This window comes from Myodes glareolus, chromosome 9 (genome assembly GCF_982192425.1).
Source record: "Myodes glareolus chromosome 9, mMyoGla1.1, whole genome shotgun sequence".
In the NCBI taxonomy this organism is placed as follows: domain Eukaryota; kingdom Metazoa; phylum Chordata; class Mammalia; order Rodentia; family Cricetidae; genus Myodes; species Myodes glareolus.
In genome coordinates this window covers 21,710,355-21,732,179 of record NC_142034.1, presented here as the reverse complement: position 1 = coordinate 21,732,179, position 21,825 = coordinate 21,710,355, and the positions used below count along the sequence as shown (strand labels likewise).

General features: G+C 49.9%; 1 protein-coding gene across 2 annotated transcripts; it reads right to left on the bottom strand.

The window, feature by feature from the left end:
• Nucleotides 1-7,010: 7,010 nt before the first annotated feature.
• Cavin1 (caveolae associated protein 1) lies at nt 7,011-21,337 on the bottom strand. Of its 2 annotated transcripts, none has more exons than XM_048450673.3 (2): nt 20,684-21,330; nt 7,011-9,663 (listed from the first exon to the last, which is right to left on the bottom strand). In XM_048450673.3, the coding sequence occupies exons 1-2, from the start codon at nt 21,158-21,160 to the stop codon at nt 8,965-8,967; spliced, it is 1,176 nt and encodes a 391-aa protein (XP_048306630.1). In that variant the 5' UTR covers nt 21,161-21,330; the 3' UTR covers nt 7,011-8,964. The 2 variants fall into 2 exon arrangements, with proteins under 2 accessions (XP_048306630.1, XP_048306631.1); XM_048450674.3 differs by lacking the exon at nt 7,011-9,663 and adding an exon at nt 12,754-14,517 and having other exon boundaries at nt 20,684-21,337.
• Nucleotides 21,338-21,825: the final 488 nt, after the last annotated feature.

Here is a 21,825-nt window from a genome sequence, read left to right as displayed (position 1 = left end):
ACCAGTGCCCAGCTCCAAGGACAGCTTTTTATTGACCTCCTTTATGCTAAGCTTCATTCAGTACAGAGGAATGACTTTCTTTCCTGGGTTTGTAGCATTTCTGTAAAATGTACCATACTGTTTTCTCTTCTATAAAACCAGAGCTTGGTATGGTGACAAAGTCTGTAATCCCAGTACTTGGGAGGTGGAGGCAGGAGGCATTTATTGGTCATCCTTACCTACATAGTGAGTTTGAAAGCAGTCTTGGTTACATGAAATCCTGTCTCAAAAAAAAAAAAAATGGAAACAAACACAGGGCATGGTGGTGAACTTGGGAGTCAAAGACATCAAGATCTCTGAGTTTGAGGTCAGATTGGTCTACAAAAATAAAGATGACTTTTATACTAATTTTCTGTCTTTCTGTTACCTTTTGCTTACTGTTTGTTTTGCCCGAGGGAACCTCACTGCCTCATCTCACTAATGTTCATGTGATCAACTGTTTTCACATAGCCAACACTCGTGTCTTGGTAGCACGCACACCATCACACACACACACACATTAAAAACAAAACAAGGTTGGCAGGATCCCTCAGGAATGACACAAGAGGTTGTCTTCTGGCCTAGACACACAAACACATCTGCACCTGAACACAGGAACATGTACACACATACACAGATCCTGTCCTCCTGACCATAGATTATTAAATCCAGGGCAACCATCAGTGTTAACCGATTTAATCAGAGTCTCTCCATCAGGAATGTGGAACTTGAAACTGAGACAAAGGGCCTGAGAGCCCTTAGGCTGAGTTCCATTAATGTCAGCACATCAGAGAAGGCTGCCCATCAACCACATCTGTGAGAGTCCCTGGAGAGCCCCTACTCCTGCTCTTACTAGTTATGCCCGGTGATTCTTAGGAGACCAAGGGCTGTCTTGGCTGCTGTCCAGCACAAATTATCCTTTTCCCTTTAAACTAACCACTGTCCTTTCTCTTACAGTCATGTGTCACATAGCAACCCTTCAGTCAGTGATGGATTGCATGCACTCCAGTGGTCCCCTAAGAGTCTAACCTTCTGGTGATGTCCGAGCCTCTTGGTTCATCTAAGTTCCCTGTGTGATGCTTGCACAATGTGAAAATTGCCTGCAGACTTCAGCAATGCAAGGCTGTACTTTTAACCAAAAAAAGAAAGAGAGAAAGAAAGAAAGAGAGAAAGAAAGAAAGAAAGAAAGAAAGAAAGAAAGAAAGGTGATGCAATGATGCTAAAGACATTCTTAGGGGTGGTGAGCTGAAAATCAAGCAAAGCGCTACTTCTGCACTCCAACACTGAAATGCCACCTGTATTTAGAACAGCAATTCAAAAGACCCTTCCTCCTTTAAATTTTCCTTATTCCCTCTGAGGGCCAGGGTAGCAGTGAGCGTTGTCTTCATCCTTTGTGGTATAGCAGCTCTTACTGGCTTTTGGAGCTATTTTGAACACCTGCGTCTACCACTAATTGCAAACCCTTTCAAATCAAGGACAGGAGCTTGTTGTCATTTTAGACTCTGGCTCTTAGCACAGAGCCACAACCATTATTTAGAAAGAGCATTTGCTTTGCACATCCTCTACTCTCTTTCTGTTGATATCAATGACTCAGTTTCTCTTTTTCCTTTTTGTAGACAACTCTCCTTCACCCTTTCTTTCTCTTTTTCTTCATTTTCTTCTTCTCTTCCTCCTCTTTTTTCCTCTCCTCCTCCTTCCCCTTCTTCTCCTTCTCTTTCTTTTCATCTTCTATTTCTCTTCTCTTCCTTCCCCTTCTTCTCCTTTTTTGTCAGTCTTTAATTCCCTTGTCCCTTTGTGTGTGTGTATGTATGTTTCATTTTTGTTTATTTTTCTTAGTTTTTTGAGACAAGGTCTCTCTATGTTACCCTGACTATGCTGGAACTCTATCTGTAGACCAGATTGGCCTTGAATTTACAGAGATTCAGCGTCTGCCTCTGCTTCTGGAATGCTGGGTTAAGATAAGGTTTTACTTAGCTTGTGTTGGTCTCAAATTCACTAGGTAGCTGAGAATGACCTTGAACCCTTGATCTCTTTGTCTCTACTTTCCAAGTGCTGGGAGTACCAACAATCCCCTCTCCTCTATGTACGTGTGTGTGTGTGTGTGTGTGTGTGTGTGTGGTGTGTGTGTGTGTGTGTGTGTGTGTGTGTGTATTGATGGGGTGGGCTTTGGCTTGGTTTTGTCATACTGACATTGAACGTAGGGTCTTCCTTATTCATTCAAGACAAAGCACACCACTGAGCTTTACGACCCCCTCAGTATTTTATTTTATTTTTTCTTTAAGAAAGATTCTCATCTTGGTGGCACATGCATTTAATCCCAGGACTCAGGAGACAGAGGCAGAATCTCTGAGTTCAAGATCAGCCTGGTCTAAAAAGCTAGTTCCAGGATAGCCAGGGCTATGCAGAAAAACAGCCTCTCAAAAAAAAAAAAATGACAAACAAGAAAGGAAAAGAAGGAAGGAGGGAGGGAGGGAGGGAAGGAAGAAGTGAGGGAAAGAAAGGCTCTCATTAAGCTGTTTGATTAAGTAAGCTGGTTTTACTTGTTTATGTTGCCCAGCCCAGGTTCTAACTTGAGATCCTCCTGCCTCAGTCTCCAGAGTGCTGAGATCACAGCCATATGCTACCACCACACCTGGTCTCCATGCTTCAGGTTGGGAGGAAGGAGATCTAGAAGAGATCACATGATCAATATTTCATCTGAAGCACGGAAAACCCAAAGGGACCAGCAAGCATCACCATGTCTAGCGCTCTAGCTAAAGGATGCGGAAAGCAGACCCTTCCCTGGGGATGCTCAGTTGCTAGGTCATAAGCCTGCAGCTGCTGCCCGTCATCTACACCACCACATGGGAAGCGTGTGTTTTATTTACAGATTAATGCCTGTAACCTAGGAAAATACACAAGAGAGCTAAGTCTCTAGTTATATTTGATCAAAACCTGGTATAATATCAGTCACATTTGAACTTATTTGAGAGAAGGTTTTTTTTCCCCTAGAGATTTATTTACTTACTCATTTTATTTTATTTTATGCATATGGTGTTTTGCCTGAAGGTGTGTATGGATGTATGTGTGTATGTATGTATGTGTACCATGTGCATCCCTGATGCCCTCAGAGGCCAGGAAAGGGTATCAGATCCCCTGGAACTAGAGTTATAGAGGGTTGTGAGCTGCCATATAAGTGCTGGGAATTGAACCCAGGTCCTCTGGAACAGCAGCAAGTTATTGATTTTTATTATGCAATGTGTGTGTGTTTGGGTATGGGTATATGCATGTGAGGGCAAGTGCCCGAGGTGGCTGGAAACCCCACTGCAACTGAAGTTAGAGGTAGATGTGAGGCACCCAATACAGATGCGAAGAACCAAACCCAAGTCTTCTGCAAGAGCAGTGTGCTCTCCTAACTACTGAGCCAACACTGCAGGCTGAGAGTTTTCTGTGATGGAAATCCCACTGGGCATATTTTCAACTTTAGTGTTTTGTCTCTTTCCAGAGGTGAACTTGAAATGCTTGCAAGGCAAAGAATTTTGAAGTTCTACCCATTCAATCAATGTCTACTAATATAAAGTTCTAAGGGATGTCTGAGTTGATTGCCGTGACTAAGATGGAGATGGGCCAAGAAAGGGCTGGAGAGATGGTTCAGTGGTTAAACATGCTTGCTGTTCTTGCAGAGGACCTGGGATCTTGCATATGCTACATATAAACTCTTTTTTTCCCCTCTGAGACAAGAAGCCTTGTGTAGCCCTGGCTGTCCTGGAACTGGACAATCCTGATCCTGGATTGATCTCTGTAGATCAATCTGGCCTCAAACTCAGAGATCCTCCTGCCTCTGTCACCCAAGTGCCAGGATTAAGGTGTGTGCCACCACTGCTAGGCTGTGCATATAAACTCTTAAAAGCTCACACACATACACAGTATAAGAAATCTTTTTTAAAAGGAGGTTGATATAAAAGGAAAGACAAGGAAGTCTCAGAGTGTAGTTCAGCGGTAATGCACTTGCTTCACAGGTATGGGGTTCTGGTTTCCACTCTCAGTGTTGGAAAAAAAAAAGGAAGTAAGTAGGGGTAATGGTGCATGCCTTTAATCACAGCTCTGAGGAGGCAGAAGCAAGCGGATCTGAGTTAGAGGTCACCATGGTCTACAGAGCCAGTTCCAGGACAGCCAAGACTATACAGAAAGACCGTGTCTGGGAGAGAGAAAGAAAGGGAGGAGAGGAGGGAGGGAGGAGGGAGGAAGGAATGGAGATGCTATTCCAGGGATGGTGAATATTCCAAGCAGAGACCCACAAGTCTAAAAATGCTTTGACTTGGCCACCAGCCTCCTCAACATGTTGAGAAGCAGCAAAAGCTGAGGCAGGGGCCAGAGTTTTAGGGAATATTATCAGCTGTGGTCAGGAGTTTAACTCACTGGTCACACAAAACCGTGTGTGTGTGTGTGTGTGTGTGTGTGTGTGTGTGAAATGAAGTAGCTTGCTAGTACACACACACATAGAGTAAGACTATCTCAAAACAAACAAAGAAAAAAGTAAAAAAAAAAACAACATAAAATAAAAGGGGGCTGGCAAAATAACAGTTAGTGCTTGCTTTTTAAGCACAAGGCTCTGCGTTCAATCATCAGTACTCACGTAAAAATGCCTGACATTGCCCAAGCGGTGGTGGCGCATGCCTTTAATCCCAGCACTTAGGAGGCAGAGGCAGGAGGATCTCTGTTGAGTTCGAGGCCAGCCTGGTCTACAGAGCGAGTTCCGGGTCAGGCTCCGAAGCTACAGAGAAACCCTGGCTCGAGAAACAGAAAAGTATACAAATGCCTGACAAAGTGACAGCCATTTGAAATCCCAGCAACAGGAAGATAGTGGTTCTAACCTAGCCTGACTGGTGAGCTCCAGACCAATGACAGACCCTGTCTCAAGGTGGGGAGGACTTTTTTTAAAAAAAATATTTATTTACTTATTATGTATGCAATATTCTGTCTGTGTGTATGCCTGCAGGCCAGAAGAGGGCACCAGACCTCATTACAGATGGTTGTGAGCCACCATGTGGTTGCCGGGAATTGAACTCAGGACCTTTGGAAGAGCAGGCAATGCTCTTAACCACCGAGCCATCTCTCCAGCCCGGGGAGGACTTTTGAGAATGTTACCAGACATTATCATCCAACCTGCGTGCGTATGCACACACACAGGTGCACACGTGCGTGCCCAAGCATTAAAAATACAAAATAAAAATAAGGACTTGGAAGATGTCATAGGGAGGCCTAGCAACTCAAGTTGAGGCTATAAAGGGACTTCATAGGCCCATGGTGACATTAACACCTTGGCAGACAGTTTCCCTCCTTGATTGTCTCAGTGTTCCCGTTGGAATTAATGCCTGTGAGGACAGCAGTTGGTGGACGATACCAAGTAACGTGGACCTCAGAATACCACCAATTCCTATAGTAGGCGGTAGGATGTTTAATCCAATGCCTGTGACCAGTCATCCCTGTCTCACCGTAGTGAAAAGGGATCTTTCTAGTGCCGGAAGGGATTTGGGGTGCTGGGAGGTGAAGGAAGAATGCCATGGGGTGTCATGGTACCCAGGAAAGTGGCTAGTGCTAGAATCGGGGGTACACAACGGGAATAGCCTGACCTGCACTGGGTGAGGGTGGCACAGTGAGGTGATTAGCTTAAGGAGGGGCCTAATGGGAGACAAAGGTGGGTGAGCACAGAAAGACTGGGACTCTCAGGACCATCGCACCTGGGCTCCTGGCAGCATTCCCTGCTTCCCAGGTGCGGGTGTTCTTCCCACAGGAAGTGAGAGCTATGTTTCTCTCTCTTAGCAAATGGGAACGTTAATGGCCTTGGAGGCTCTGAGTTTCCAGTGTCGGCGTCCATTTCTTTTTGGGGGAAGCTGACCCTTTATGGAAGACTTAGGACTCTGGACCCATGGAATCTGCTGCTGGAGGCAGGCCCAGAGCAATGCACGCCCAAATCGTGAGGACTCAGAACCTGTTTGAGCTAGTAGCATGAGGGTGGGGGCTAGCCCCAGAAATGGCATTAGTTTTGTAAGGGACATCCTTCCTGAGAGTCAGAGACGGGCAGAACCCACAAGAGGACTAAAACCCATTGTTTTAGGAAATTCATAACCCGTGGGCAAGGTAGAGGTGGTCAGACAGCAAAATAGGCGCCTGGTGCGGGGGGTTGCCGGAGAACAGAAAACACTGTGTGGACAGGTGGTATGTCGATGCACCCCTGTTCTTTCTCTGACACATAGTTATCTGGAGCAGCTTCTCATTCCCCATCATCCTCTGGGCCTATGAGTGGTGTAGGGGACTATCCAGAGGATAACAGTCCTGGCCACTGGGAAGTAGATCCAGGCAGGACCTAGATTACAGACTGGAGTCTTTTATTTTTTTAATTTTATTTATTTATTTATTTAACATGTATACAATATTCTGTCTGTGTGTCTGCCTGCAGGCCAGAAGAGGGCATCAGATCTTATTTCAGATGGTTGTGAGCCACCATGTGGTTGCTGGGAATTGAACTCAGGACCTTTGGAAGAGCAGGCAGTGCTCTTAACCGCTGAGCCATCTCTCCAGCCCCAGCCTGGAGTCTTAAACAGCTGGTGGAGCCAGTAGCTTTGCCACTTGCCTGTTGTGTGACCTTGGACAGGTCACTGTTTCTTCTACTCTAAAAGGGGAATAGAAATGATAGAACCTACCTCACAGGGGTACTGCCCCTTTAAATAAATAATCACATGCCAAAACCCACCCCCCCTGCTAACTGTCTGATAGAGACTGCTCAATTCATTGGCTACTGTTTACCTCTGCCACCCCTGCACACTCTGGGAAGTCAGGCAAATATTTACCAAAAGTGCTCCCTCCACCCACCCCTCTCTCCCTCCCTCCCTCTCCCTCCCTTCTTCCCTCCATCTTTTTTCCCTCTTCTTTCCCCCTTTTCACACCTGGTTTCCTAACTTAGCTCCTCGACACCCTCAGTAACTGTTTTGGACAATATAATCCCACACAAATCCTTTTAGAAAAGCAGGTTTATTGGTCCGGCTGCTCACCAGAACACAGCAACACGAGGGGCTCCCTTCGAGCCCACAGGAAACTGCATCTGCCCACAACTTAGGCCCCTTCAGCCCACCAGCACCAAGGGACCTCACCCTACATTCCCTGCCCTCCTCGGCTTAGGCGTCTTCAATCACTCGGAGGAGGGAAAGGAATCAAGGGGGAAAAAAAAGGAAAATTAAAAAAAAAAAAAGCAAAGCTTCATATTGTATAAAAGGTTTGTGGTTTCCATCCCCGCCCCGCAACACACACAACACACCCCAAATATCAATTAGCTGCGATTTTAAAAAAGCAGAGCAGGGAAGATAAGTATTGGGGGGGGGGGAAGGAAGCAGCTTCTAGCCATCATTTGGGGGAGGTGTTGTCTTTGCTCCTGACTAACCATTACTGGGGAGTGAAAGGGAGAACCAGTGTCCTCAGAAAATCTGGTCAATGACTAGAGAAACGAAGCCTCCAACAAGAAGCAGCAACCCTTCCCCAACTTTCAGGTAAGGTGCCCTCAAAGACAAGGAAGGTCGGGAGGTCTTGGCAAATTCTGCAGCTTTGCACTAGGGAAAGACCCACGTTAGAAGCTGCTAAGTGGGAGCTGGGGTGGGCAAGTCAGCAAGCGCAGCTGCCCCAGCTCCCCTAGGAATCTCTGCTGCAGGCGGGGCCCTTAGCGCCTTGCTCTCTCCCTCTTATCCCTCCCTCCCCCGGAACTGCCAGATCGCCACAGCTTGTTGCTGCCCCCTGCTGGAATCCTAATTTTCTGGGCTTGGAAAACTAGGCTCCCCAGAAGGCAATTCCCAGACCCTGGAACAGAGGACACAGTCCCGCTTACCTCTCTTTGAAACACACTTTCTAGAACTGACTGCCCTCCTGTTCCTGAAATCCAGAGACCCCACCAGAATGGAATTCTTGCTTTAGTTTCTCTGTATTGCTAATGAGGACATTTCTTTCTTATTCCATTTTAACTTTCTCCTATTTTCCCCTTTCTTCCCAAAGCTCCTGGGTGCTCTTGTGTGCAGATTTTGTGTGCGACTTGTAAATGTGCCCCCCACCCACACACACTCACCTACCGTCCTTTCCTGGGCTCTGTTTGCTTCCTACTTACTTCGGTGGAACCTTTATCCAGGGTCAAGGCACACTCTGCCTCCACCCCACCTTATTGCCTTAGGTTCCCCTAAAGACCCTCCGGTCTTCCGGTGGGCTACCTCCTACGGGAGCAAAGGTCTCCCTACACATATTCTTTCTTCATGGTACTTTGATTGCCCCCACCACCTTCTGAGCATGTACCCTGTCGCTGATACACCCCAACCATCTCTTCTTATTTTGAAACAGGGTCTCACTGAGTTACTCGGGTTGGCTTTGAACTCAGACGGGCCTTGCATTTTCAATTCTCCGGCCTCAGCCCCCCAGGGATAGCAAGCTGATACTATAAGGCTGGCCCTACAAGGGTTATCTTTAGGAGTCACTCTTTCCTCTTTCAGAAATTTTGGCGTTAAAGTCTCCTGGGGTGAGGATAAGGAAAAACAGCTCAGGAAGCAGGAATGGGGCCGCTGAGTACAAAGCTGTGCTGGAGAGGCCAAGTGGGAGACAGATCCCCGACGGGACAAACTAGAGAGCTAAGAAGCATCCTAGACCTGGACAAGCAGGGCATGGGCTATTCTTCCTCCTTCCTACCCAGACTGTGTCCAAATTGTGTCCATGGTGGGAGACCACCTCCCCTCAGCCTAAGGCTTGTGCTCTGAAGGGGTGCTGTTCCAGGGGATGTGTATTCAGCTTAGAAAAAAGCTCAACCAGACTGGGGCTGAGGAGAATGAGAAATAGAAAGTTCGAAAAGAGAAAGGAGGTGGGCAGGGGTGGGGTGGGGGGACCGGGAAGAGGCAGGGTCAGGCGCTGGCCTCCAGGGCAGAGCCCCGCGAGTCCTGCTCAGTCGCTGTCGCTCTTGTCCACCAGGACGGCGTCTGACTCTTCGGTGATCTCCAGCAGCGTGTGCACGTCGGGGCTGCTCCCACGCAGCAGGTCAGTGGCCTCGCCGCGCTCCGCGCCAACCTCGTCGTCATCAGGACCCACCTCCACCATCTCGGTGGCCTTCAGCACCTCCACCTCGCCCTCGCGGATCTTCTTGACGTGGAAGGTGAAGGGCGGCACCTTGTAGACAGCGGTCTTCGAGCGCGCGTACACCACGTGGTCGGGCGTGAAGGACTTGCGCAGCTTGTCGCGCGACGTCTTCAGCTTCTCGCGTCGCTCCACGGGGACCAGGCGCGTGCCCAGCTTGTTCATGCGCTTCTCCAGCGTGTGCCGCGTCTTCTCCAGGTTCTCCTTCGTCTTCAGGCGCGTCTTCTCCAGGTTCTCGCGCGTGCGCACCTTGGTCTTCTCCATCTTCTCCTTGGAGAAGGCCTTCTTGAAGTCGTCCACGCGCCGCAGGCCACTGCGCTTGATGCGCTCGGCGCGGGACTCCTCAATCACCTCCTCCACTTCCACCGCCTCGTCGGACGACAGCTCGATCGCCGCGTCCTCCTCGGGCCTCTCGCCCTCGCCCAGCTCATCACCTTCCTTCTCTGGCAGCGCCTCCGACTCTTTCAGCGACTTGCTCACGCTCAGTTTGGCGGGCAGCTTGACTTCATCCTAAGAGGAGAACAGAGTCAAGGTAAGACTTCATCCTAATAGGAGAACAGAGCCCACGAGAGAGGGCAGAGCGAGGGCTGAGGGATAAGACCTCGGGCGAAACCGAGTAGGGTAGTGGCGATTCTGGGGAGAGCATGGGACCTATATTGCAAGAGTGAAATCCACCAAAGTTGTTCACTTTTGAACACCCCAGTGCCCAGTACAGGACTGGTCACAACCTGTGCTTTGGATGGTCGCTATAGACACAGGAGGAGAGAGCAGAGTTTCGGGTCAGACTTGGGCTAAATATTGCCAGGGACCCTGAAACCCTTGCACACTTATGGCTACCGCTACCCCTATGATTGGTGTAAGCCATTGTGCCTTCGGAAGGTACAGCTTATCTTTGTCAATGGAAGAGCGCCCTCTAGTGCCCTGACTGACTCGCAGCCCCAAACGAGGCAGAAAGTGGGTTTGGGAGTATAGAATGTGCTAGGGGTGAGCTCAGAGCCCATCCCAGGTGGTCCCCACGTAGGACAGCTTTAAGCTAAAGTAAAGGAAGTGTGTTCTTAAGATTTGATCCAGTCTTAGAGGGGAAGAGCTCTGCCTGCAGCCCCGTTTCCGTCCTTGACTTTTTCATGCTATTTGGCTCCACCCGTGGGTCTCCCCCCCACTACCCCCCCCCCCCATGTAAGTTAATGAAAGAAAGGGAAGATACTGGCCAACCGCCAAGAAACTTTTCTCCCCGGCCTGGACATTTCTTCGGGTTCTGCGTTCCCTGTCCTGGAATAGAGGAGAGGACTACTTTTCTAGTCTTGCTTTTTTGCTTTGTTTTTTTTTGTTGTTGTTGTTTGGTTTTTGTTTTTGTTTTGTTTTGTTTTTTGTCTGGTACGGCCAGAGCTTAAAGAGCCAGGAGTGGGGAAAGTGATCCTGGACTGCCTACAATCTCGGATCTCAAAGTCAGCCTTAGCCCTCCTCTTCCCCTCAGAGGCCCTAACACCAGTCCTGTTTTCGATACCCTGTCTTGGGATCGACATTCCTTCATTTTAGGATCCCCCCCCCCAGCACACACCACCACCAAAGAATAGACGTGGGTGAGCACAGAACAGAAAAGGGTCTGGCCTGGATCATAAATGGGAGCTCCTATAGAGGCCCAAACTCTTTTTAGGTATTTAAGTCCACGGAGTGAAGGGGAGAGAGCATTTTTTTTCTAAAATGTTTTCTCAAGGTCATTTTTCAGAATTATGCAATAACCTCATCCCCTGAGAAGATGAGGCAACATAAACTGGTTCTTCTCATAGAAAGATACACACAAAAAGAAAATGTTTTAAAAAAGGAATATACAGAGACACATCTAGTCGTAGGCTACATGAAATCTTTATGCCACCTGTTACAGAAATCCCTTCCCCACACCCAATCCCTTTCCTATTCCCTCCCATTCATATCCCCTCGGGTTTCCTGGTTTACATTAGAAACTAGGAACACCTCCTCCCAACTTCCTTCCCTCCTTGTCAATAACATTAACAGGAACAGAGAGGGAATGCTGTCTCCACCTCGTCTCCCAACTGAGCACCAGCTCTACTGGGCACCAAGCCACCTCAAGCTACTTTACTACACCTCCCAGCAAGCAAGGTAGCCTGAACACAAAGCATGCTGGGATTTGTAGTCTCCAGCAGCCATAATGGGGCTTAGTACTATCACTGGACTTCTAGGGTATGTGCCTCTTATTCACCGAGGCATTGAAAGAATGATTTTCTTGTAGTGATTGTAGGAAGGTCCAAGCCTCTGCTAGCATTCCTTCTGACTTTGAGTCTCTTGCAGTCATCCTGCCTGCACCTAGAGATCTTCAGGGTTTACACATCATTTTAGGATTTCCTAGGATTAAACACCCTGCCACCTCTTCCATGCATCTCAACCCAGATTTGCCTGTTGTTCCAGTATATATATAAAAGCTAGGTTGTGGTAGCACTCCAGAGACAGAGGCAGGTAGATCTCTGTGAATCGGAGGCCAGCCCAGTCGACAGAGCAAATTCTAGGACAGTCAGGCTACACAGACAAACCCTATCTCAAAAAACAAAGAAAGAAAAAAAAATCTCTTCTTGGGCCAGGCTTGGTGGTGCAGGTCTTTCATCCCAGGCTTGGATTCCAGAGTTACCTTTTATGGCGCTCAGGAGATAGAGCAGGTTGTTCTCTGTGAATTGGAGGCCAGCCTGGTCTGCAAAGTGAGTTCCAGACAAGTCAGAACTACACAGTGATATCCTGTTTTAATTTTTTTTCTACCTTAGTTTATAAAATTAAAATTTTTGTTTATCTTTTATCTCCACCATATCTCTTACCAATGAGTAGAAAAGAGCACTCCCACAGCCCTCAGCAATGTGGACAGAACAAGAAATAGTCGGGAAGCAGTCCCAACTCCTGGGGAACAAATCCCTGCCCCACTCCTACATTCCTGACTCTCCCCCCCCCAACCCCCCCCCCCCCAAAGGCAGAACTAGCCGGTCTCCCTGACCTTTAGCTTTCTAGACAAAGGTCTTCGCCAGCTGAGCTCAGAAAACTACAGGCTTTTCCTGCCTGCCAGCTTCCATTGCTGCAGTGTCAGGGAGCAAGCCCAGAGGGGAAAAAGTTATGCCTAAACTTTTCTGGGAAAGGTGCCTGGGAAATGGAACCCACTTCGTTGTGGGCTTCCCTGGACTAGCGGCTCTTCCTGGAGACATCTGGGTGGAAGGTTGGGGGTGGGGTAAGAAAAATAACTTGGCTTGAGTCCCTGTACAATGTCCTGTAGGCTGGTTCTGAACATCACGATTAGCTTTTCCCCTCCATTAATGGATTTCTCTTTTCCACCCCCATTTCCAAGTCAGGCTTCCCTCATGACTCATAGCCTTGGAGTGCTGCCTTGGGCCCACCCAGTCTGCCTGTTGCTACAACAGCCACCAACACAATCCAAAAGCACCTCCCCTTACTCTGGGCACCCGGGGCCAGGTACCTTTGTCTCAATCCTAGTGCCCTGGCAGAGTGATTAGGGCCATGGAGGGGCCTCGTGGAGAACAAGAAGGGAAGGGTCTGCTTGTTCCGTTTTCCCGTTTTTATTAAACAAAACCACCACTGCCAACAGGCTTGGGTTCCAGAGTTACCTTTAATGACCAGGTCCAAACAAAAGCATGCACAGCTTCCCCAGCCCCTGCCAAACACACACAGCTCCCCAAGCCAGGAAGGCACCAGTCCAGGATGGATGTAGAGAGACTCCCCCTCCCCACCCCGGCCCAGAGAGGTTCCCACCTTCTACACTTCACCTCCCAACCCTGCTACAAAAAAAAAAAATCATTTTCTGATTATAATCTAATTGAGCATCACTATGGCCTTGGCATTTCAGAAGGGGCAGGTACTACCCAGCTGTGCAGGGGAGCCTCTCTTGATTTAGTGTTAACCAGTTCTGTCTACAGCTGGGCCCAGAAAGATAGTGGAGATGGTTCTAAGACCCCAAACCTGCTGAGAGAGCATATTAGAAGAGGCTGCATTGTGGGGAAGAAGATTCTTTTTTTTTCTTTTTCTTTCTTATATATAGATATATAGTTATTGATTTTTATTGAGCACTATGTTTTTCTCTGCTCCCCTCCCAGAAGATTCTTTATGAAGGAGAAATGAAGAGGAAGTTCTAAAAGGTCAGAACCTCTGCTTTGGGTTACCAGGACAAGGAGATAAGACATCAAAGGCAGGAGGGGGCTTTCTTCTACTATAGCACCCTTTCTTAGCAGTGATGGCGTTGTTCACAAGAGGATGAAAACTGACTCTCAGAAGGTGGCAGGGCCTTGGAAATTAGAATGGTTTTGTGGTATTCCAAAGAACATCCATGTGTAAACAATCACATATCATATCTATAGTATTCAATTATCATGAGGGAGGTAGATGGGGAAAAAAATCTACCAGTGTTCCTTAGGGAGATGATTATGGAGAAAGAGATAAACGAGGAGTTGAGAAGCCTTGTGCACTGGAGCCAGCTAAAAGGTCTTCCCTTTGGGCTTCTCTGAGCTGGCAACTTTTGGGTGCCCCACCCAAGGCAGGATCTGGCAAACATAAGGGATCCCTTTGCAAAACATTTTCTAAAAGAAAATGAAAAAAAAGTGTAAATGTTTTCCTCAGCTACAGGGAGTGGGTGAAGAGGGCACAGAACAGCTCCCAGGCCTGGGCCTCATGAAGGCTCCCCTTCAAAGAGGCTTTGAGCCAAACTGGCCTGTCCCTGGGGTGGGGTGGGAGGGAGAATCAGAAGACACGCCCAGTTTCATGCAGCTTCATGCAAGGCAGCCTTTGGGTGCAGCTCAAGTCTGCTGCTGGCAGAGCTACAATTCAAAAAGACATCAAGGGATACAGTTCTGTGGTTGGGCACTTGCTTAGCATGCATGAGGCTCGGGGGTCCATCCCCAGCACTGGAGAACAAAATATCACCTCCAAGAGGTGGAGGACCCTCATGTTTACCTCCCACCCCCTCTGCACACACCACATTTGCCTGAGCGCTGCACAACGCAAGCATTTTTCTAACACCCGTTGCCAGCCCATAACAGACAACAGTTTGAAAGCACAGGCCATCAAGGCTCTGATTTCCATCAGGAGATGAGCTGAGGGTAGCCAGGAGAGACGCTCTGTGCCCACTGGCCCCGGGGTCCCAGGAGACCCCTACATGCTCCCGCCAGCTGTTGGCTCCTCTGGGGTGGGTCGGGGCCCAGGCTCTGGGTAATTGGGCAGTGGACTGGGCATCTGCTCAAAGGCTGGGTGCCCAGGTACTGTTTCAGGCTTCAGGTGAAAGGGCTCGGTCTCAGGGAGAAGGTCAAGAGGCACGATCTTGGGCGTGGCCGGGTCGAAGGGTGCATTCGGCTTCTTCTTGGGCTAAGATGAGGAAAAGGGGTTTAAATGGCACTTGGGATGGGTGCGGAGAATTTACAGGAAGAGGTCCCTGTGGCAAGCTGAGCTGGAGCTGGTTGAAGGGAGAGGCTCCGGAATGGATCAGGGTGGGCCGAAACCACATTTGAAAGGCTTCTTTGGGAGGGCCCTGGGGCTAGAAGGGGTGGGATGAATGCAAGCCCATGAATTAATAAACACAGCAGCTTCAACTGAACCCCTTCCACCTCCCCCCTGTCCTCTAGAATGTTCCTTGGTCCTTTCCTTGGGCTCCCCACCTTCTACCCTTGGGATACCACTGTCATGCAGGAGATGACTATGGCTATTGAGGGGCTGGGGAGAAGGAGAAAAGAGGCTGCCAAAGAACGGAGACGGAATGTTTCAAGACCAATTGGTAAATTCTAACAGGGAGGCTCCAATGAGCAGAAGAGACACACACTCCCTTCCTTCATTTTATTCCGTGAGGCGGGGGGGGGGGGCATGCATGGGTGTCACCACAAATAAGGAAAGGGACATGCACAGAAGAGGGACACTCTGGCTGCTTCCCTTCGGCCATGTTTCTACCTCCTGCCTCCCTTGCTATCCAGAATGTTAGAATGTCAGACACTATAACACAGGGAGAAACCAGAATGTAAAAACAAGCCGTCTTCAGGCCTATGGGGTTCCCGGGGTGGCTTCTGACCCCCTCAAGAGCTGAGCCCACACTCTTGCTTTGGGTGAGAACTCAGGAGAGGGACAATCAGAGGGAAGAGCAGACTTGGACAATAGCACTGTTCAGTAAGGCATGTATTCATAAAACCCCAAAGCAGCAACAGGTCCCAACCTGCCGAGTACAGGGAGAAGGAAAAAGCAGCAGGGAGATGGGAGGTGGAAAGTGTCTCTCCCCTAGAATGGGAGCCTAAGCGAGGCATACCCATGACTGACCTGGAATTTAATCCTAACACTGGGCTCTGTCCTCTCCCACTGCCATGGAGCTGGGCAACCATTTTTCTTTTCTTTTTAAGATTGTGGTTATTTATTATGTATGTATACGGTGTTCTGGTTACATGTATGCCTGCATGCCAGAAGAGGGCACCAGATCTCATTATAGATTGAACTCAGGACTTCTAGAAAAGCAGCCAGGGTTCTTAACCCCTGAGCCATCTCTCCAGCCCAACCATTCTTACTTCTACTTCAGCACCCAGGAGCTAGAGCAGCTAATGGCCATCAATATCCTACTGCTGGCCACTTGTAGTCAACATAGTATATGTGTCTGCACACATACACATGTATACATGCATACCACAGAGCACCCAGGTAAGGAGAAACACACCCAGGTTCTTGCCAAATTTGCTTGTTGTTCAGTCAGTATCTCCTGTAGCTCAAGTTGGCCTCAACCACACGAGGTATCTGAGAGTGACCTTGAACTTCTAATCCCCCTACCTCTACTCCCTGAGTATTGAAATTACATGCATGCACACCCAGTCAATTTATGTGGTACTAGAGAAGGAACCCAGGGCTTTAAAGCATGCTAAGCAAACATTCTACCAACAAAGATTATTCTATTCCCTGTTTGCATGTTTGGGGTGTTGGTGATTGTTTTGAGAGGGTCTCCCCAAGTAGCACAGGCTCACAATCCTGCTTCCATGGCCTCCAGAGAGCTGGGGGTCCAGCTGTGCACCATCACATTCAGCTTGCCAGTTTTTTACCCCTCACCCCTAAGTGACCAGAGCCGCTGACTTCCCCAGTCTGGGCCCCAGCTTCCTAAGACACACCACGGAGAGGATGAAGCTGGTTATCTTCTAGCTCAGAGGGCCTGAAGGGCAGAATGGTGAAATAGTCACGTTCGTAGGATTCCAAAAATTGTACAAGTGTCCCCTCATCTCTGAGGTTGTTGCTTACCATAATACTCTGCCCCCTCTTGCTGTCACTGCCTGCTTTATGCCCTTGTCTCACCTTATACATTTTTTAAAATTTTTATTTTATGAATATTAGTGTTTTGCTTGCATGTATGTCTCTGTGAGGGTGCCGGGCTCCCTGGAACTAGAGTCCAGACAGCTGTGAGCAGCCAGTGGGTGCTGGGAATTGAACCCAGGTCCTGAGGAAAAGCAGTCAGTGTTCTTAACCTCAGAGCCAGGACTCCAGCTTGTCTCGCCTTTTTAACTTTGGCTTTTACAACAGTCAGCTTTGACTTGTAAAAAGGGGGTAGGTGGGCAGGTGGTAAGCTTGCCTTCAGTCCTGGGAATGCCCCCTAAAAACACCCTGTCTGCTTTGGATTCCATGACCAAGAGAGACAACTTAAAGTCATCTGTTAGTAAGAGTGATGTGGAACACAATCCACAGTGATGAGACTTCGCGGGAGGAAAGGGACCGGGGCAACAGGCTTCGAGTATTTTTAGATTAAAGTTTAGGGTTCTTCCAGAGAAAGGTGTCTGTGATTCACTGGGAGGACAGGAAGGAAGGAATTAAAGCTGGGTGAAGATTTGAGGAGAAGAAGCCAGCAAACTTTCATTCCAACCATACTGTCCTCCCCTGGAATGCCAGTAAGTAACCTAAGCTCCTCAACACTTCTGGGTCCTATCCCCAAGCCCTTGGAGCAGATCTAATGGGTACCAACTTTGCCTCATCCAAACCAGTCCATGGTTTGGGGATATGGGGCAACGGTAAATCACTTGCCTAGCATGCTTGAGACTGGAAAAATTACAACTTCCAGAAAGCATTTTTTTCCTCTTTTATCCCCCCTTCTAGATTCTAATACAGCTCTGAAAGCATCCAAAAGCACTTGGACAGGCAGCTGCTGTGTGGATGTCAACTCTCCGGAGCTGCATGGAATTCTAGAGCAACTGCTTCCATCCACACAGTGTAACCCAGACTTCCCAGAAGCTCTCGGTCTACCACCATGAGAAAAGCTCACTTCTCCCTGTAGAATTCACTGTTCCCTAGCTAAGTGTCGCTCTGCAGCACAGAATGAGATATCAAACTGCTAGCTTTTGTTTATAAAAATCCCCCACCCTGGACTGGAGAGATGGCTCAGTGATTAAGAGCACTGACTCTTCTTCCAGAGGTTCTGAGTTCAATTCCCAGCAACCACATGGTGGCTCACAACCATCTATGATGAGATCTGGTGCCCTCTTCTGGGGTGCAGGTACACATGCAGGCAGAATACTGTATACATAATAAATAAATAAATCTTTAAAAAAAAAATCCCCCACCCTGATCCCACTGCTGGGATTTCCAGACCCTTGGGTACCTTTTTCTACAGTGTCCCCTTTGCCACATCATGACCTCCCACACCTAAAGCAGAGAAGGTAAAATCTCATTTCCTCTTCCCTCTAAAAAAAATTCACATCGAAGCTGGGCAGTGGTGGCGCACGTCTTTAATCCCAGCACTTGGGAGGCAGACACGGGTGGATCTCTGTGAGTTCAAGGCCAGCCTGGTCTACAAGAGCTAGTTTCAAAAAGGTCAGGCTCCAAAGCTACAGAGGAACCCTGTCTCAAAAAACCAAAAAACAAACCAAAAAACCCTCACACTGTCTGGGAGTCCCTTTCCAATCAGGTTTCCCCCACCCACCCACTCCCGCTCGCTCTCTTGCTCTCTCTGCCTGGCCATCTCCTTATCCTGAGTTTCCCATAAATGCTTGCCGCCCCCAGTCTTCCCTATTAGGCCTGCCAAGACACATGGCTATTTTTACCCCATTCTTTTCTCAGACTGTGGATCTCTACAGACCCGGGAGGAGAGCAAGCAGCTTTGCTCCAACCCCCCCTCCCTTTCAACCCCACCTGGCACATCTGTGGGTCAGCTCAAGGAAGTTCTGCTAGCCTGAGCTCTGCCCCATGCACTGGAAGTTAGTCCTTACCTCTGAGCTTGTCCTAGAGTTAGGGACCATTTTAGTTCTCTGTTAATTCTTTCCCCTGTGGGTTGGTGGCTCAACTTAAGCAACTCTTCCTTTTCAGATTCTGTGTGTGTGTAGGGGGGTGTCTGTATGTGTGTGTGTATGGGGTATCTGTATGCACCACATCTGTGCAGTGTCCCTGCAGAGGCAGAAGAGGGTATCAGACCGCTGGAGCTGGAGTTAGATTGTTGTTAGCCATCATTTGGGTCTGGGGAACCAAGGCCTGGTTCTCTGCAACAGCAGCCGGTGCTGTTTATGACTTAGCCGTCTTTCCGGCCTCTAGTCACCCTACCTCAGCTCTCTGGCTTGGTTCACATGTAGCCAAAGCCATCTAATGAGTGTCCCCCACACCACTATTCAGACAGCAATGACTGCCAAATGCTAGAGGTGGAGGAACAGAGCAGAGAGGATGCTGACTTCAGCAGAGAAGTCCCCCATCCACCTAATCCCCGCCCTTTCTCTCAGAATTCCCCCCTTCAACACAGGAAGGTTTACCTCCAGGCTGAGAATGTCCCCCAAGTTGCACAACCTGGAACATTTAAAATCCAAGTTCTTTGTGATAAGCACAGGTTCTGAAGAAGAAAGCTAGCTACAATCTCGGGTCCTGTTCTCTTTCCCCACATGTCACCTGCAAGGGTCACACAGGTTCTAAAAACAACCCATGGGGTGGGGGGGGAGGCGCAGTCCCAAACCTCCTGCAGCTAAGCGTTAGGGTGCTTGGGAACAGCTCTAGGTGAACACTTTCTCCTACCAAGTGAGTGCTTAAAAACGGGCAAAGCAAAACGTTTTTGTCTGAAGACAGGGTTGTGTTATACGTCCCAAGCTGCCTTAGCCTCTGCAATGATGGGGCCGTGGGTATGCATCGGCAAGCAAGGCAAAACTTTTACAGGCCCCACTGGAAGAGTCCCTCAACAGTATGTAGAGGCAGGAGCCGGGAGCGGTCGGGGAGCGGTCGCGTTTCTGCCTCTATCCTACCACCAAAGTCTCGATCTCAGTTCTTCCCCCCAGACACTGTTCCCACCTGCATCGCTCTTGCTCTCCCCCTCCCCGCTTAGGGAAACCAAGTTAAGGACCTCATCTCACACCACGCGGTTACTCTGAAGCACCTTCAAACAAGCAAGGCTCAGAGCTAGCTGTTAGTGACCACAGCTTCCCAATACAAGTTCTTGACGGTGAGGCCTGTGGGAAATTTAGTTTTCCGTTTCTTTCCATTGCCCTCAGGTTTAGGAGTAGGAGCATCAACTAGGCCCAGCCAGGAGGAGGCAGGGCCCAGCACATTTCCCTCCAGGGAAAGACCACCAATCCCTCACTCGGCTCAGGCTTACTCAGTGGGGTCAGGTAATGGCGCGTGCAGGGGCAGATCAACATTGAGACTCCCAGCAGGTTTAGGGGTTAGAATACAAAATCTACAGTTGTATCCAGGCAGGAGAAACACAGAAAGGTGCAAAGAAAGCAAAGGGTGAGGCCTGAGTGTGCCAGACTCCACCCGCTAGACCCTTCACCGTTGGGGACACCTCCCCCACAGTTATGCGGGGGAGGAAAGGTGATTCACCAAGCCCAGACCGCCACCTCCACCAGCCCCATTCGCTCTCCTAACGCCCACCCCTACCCGCCCCACCTGCTCTAAGGGCGCCGGAGCACCGCGAGACAGGGTGTCCCCAAGGACCTGAAAGTGCCTGGAGGCCAGGGACAGATCGCATCAAGGGGACGCGCGTGGGCAGCCGAGTCTGGTGCGGGGGGCGCGGGGTAGGATGAGGGGGGCTGACGGTCGTGTCCCTTGCATGGCGCCCCCGCCGGTGCGTGCCTGAGCCCTGAATCACCCGCTATATCGGGCCCGCAGCACCGGAGGCCCCAGGCCCCAAGCCCCACAGTCAGTGTCCGCTTACAGAGGGTCCCTAAAAGACCACCAGAGACCTCGGGTATTTCCCGCACAAAACTTTCTCCAAGTGGGAAGACATTTGACAGAGACAAACTGGGAGCATTCTGAGTTCCCAAGTCCAACCCGTTAACTTTTCCGCTAGGAGTTACAGACCGCAGGGAGGAGCCTGGGCCCCCGGGGAAGACTTGGGATGAACCTCTCTGTGCGCCCCAAGAGTCCGCCACTCCCCGTAACCCCCTCCAGCTGAGTTTGCAAGGAGGGAGGAGCTCCTGACCGCTCCCACGGGGCCAGTTGGCAGAGAGATGAACCTCAGCCGGGTGTCCCCACCCAGATCTCAGGGCTGGGGCCACAGGCGGGATGCCCCCGCCCCCCAACTCTGGGCTCACTTTGCCCGTGGACTCACCTGGTAGATCATGACTTTAAAGTTGCGGCGCCGCAGGAGCTCCGCCTCGTTGACCTCCAGCTTCTTTATCTGACCGGCCTGGCGCTCCAGGCTGCCGCGCACCGTCTTCACGTTGACGCTGACCTTGCGCACCTTCTCCAGCAACTTGCTCACGGTGTTGCTCGTGGTGGCGTGCGCCTTGCCCAGCTTACTGAGCTCGCCCTGGATGCTCTGCACAGCACCCTCCATCTCCGCCTGTCGCTCCTCCAGCTGGGCTTGGGTCAGCTGGATCTGGTCAACGGCGCCGATGATTTTATCCAGAAGGCTGAGCACTAGCACACCGTTTACCTGGTCCGACTTGATCAGCTCGTCAGAGCCGGTCCCTGACGGCTCCTCCGTGGCCGGTGCCTCCACTGGGGTGGCCTCCGGGCCCTCTGAGGAGGCGTCGGGATAACCGGAATACGGCCGCTCGACGATACGGAGCGTGACATCCTCCATGGCTTCCCGAAGCCGTACGGGGCCGGCCGGCTGGAGCCGGAGCGGGAGACCGGGAGAGAAGGAGTAGAGAGAGAGGCGAAAGCGAGCAGGAGCCTTAAGCAGAGGAAACTCGAGCCACGTCCGTGCGCACCGGGATGCCGGCCAGAACTGTGGGGCGGGGAATCCGCGAGCTGCCCCAGCTCCCAGGCCAAACCCGGAGTCTCATCGGCCATTGGCTGGCCCCACCCCAGAAAGGGAGGAACCGGGGTAGAAGGGGAGACTAACCCGGGAGGGGTGCCCCACCCTGTTCAGGATGGTTGGAATAGTTCGGAGCGGGAGTCTAGGGCCCCCTTGGCAGTGGAGTTGTGGCAGCGGGACCGGGGCGGAGGAATGTGAGCTGGGGGAAGGAATCAGGTCCTCCGAGTGTGCTCTACTTCTCTCTTTCCTTTAGTTTTTTTTTTTTTTCTCATCCACAAACACACTTCAGCCTTTTAAGATCAAGCTGAGATCCAGATGAAGGGTGAATTAGGTATAAGCAAATATTTTTATCTATGTCCGGTGTCCTTGTAAGATCCTTGTCCTATACCATCTTCTTCAAAGGGGTTTGACACCCCCCCCCCCATCTCTACACTGAGTTACCACTGTCCCGAAAACTTGTGGCGCTGTTAGTGAGAGGGAGAAAAAGA

What these genes read in the sequence shown, in the direction of transcription:
- Cavin1 (XM_048450673.3), bottom strand. Translation starts at nt 21,160, where the DNA reads ATGGAGGATGTCACGCTCCGTATCGTCGAGCGGCCGTATTCCGGTTAT. An exon ending in TTAAAGTCATGATCTACCAG is followed by an intron (nt 9,664 to 20,683) that starts GTGAGTCCACGG and finishes TTCTCCTCTTAG; the next exon opens with GATGAAGTCAAGCTGCCCGC.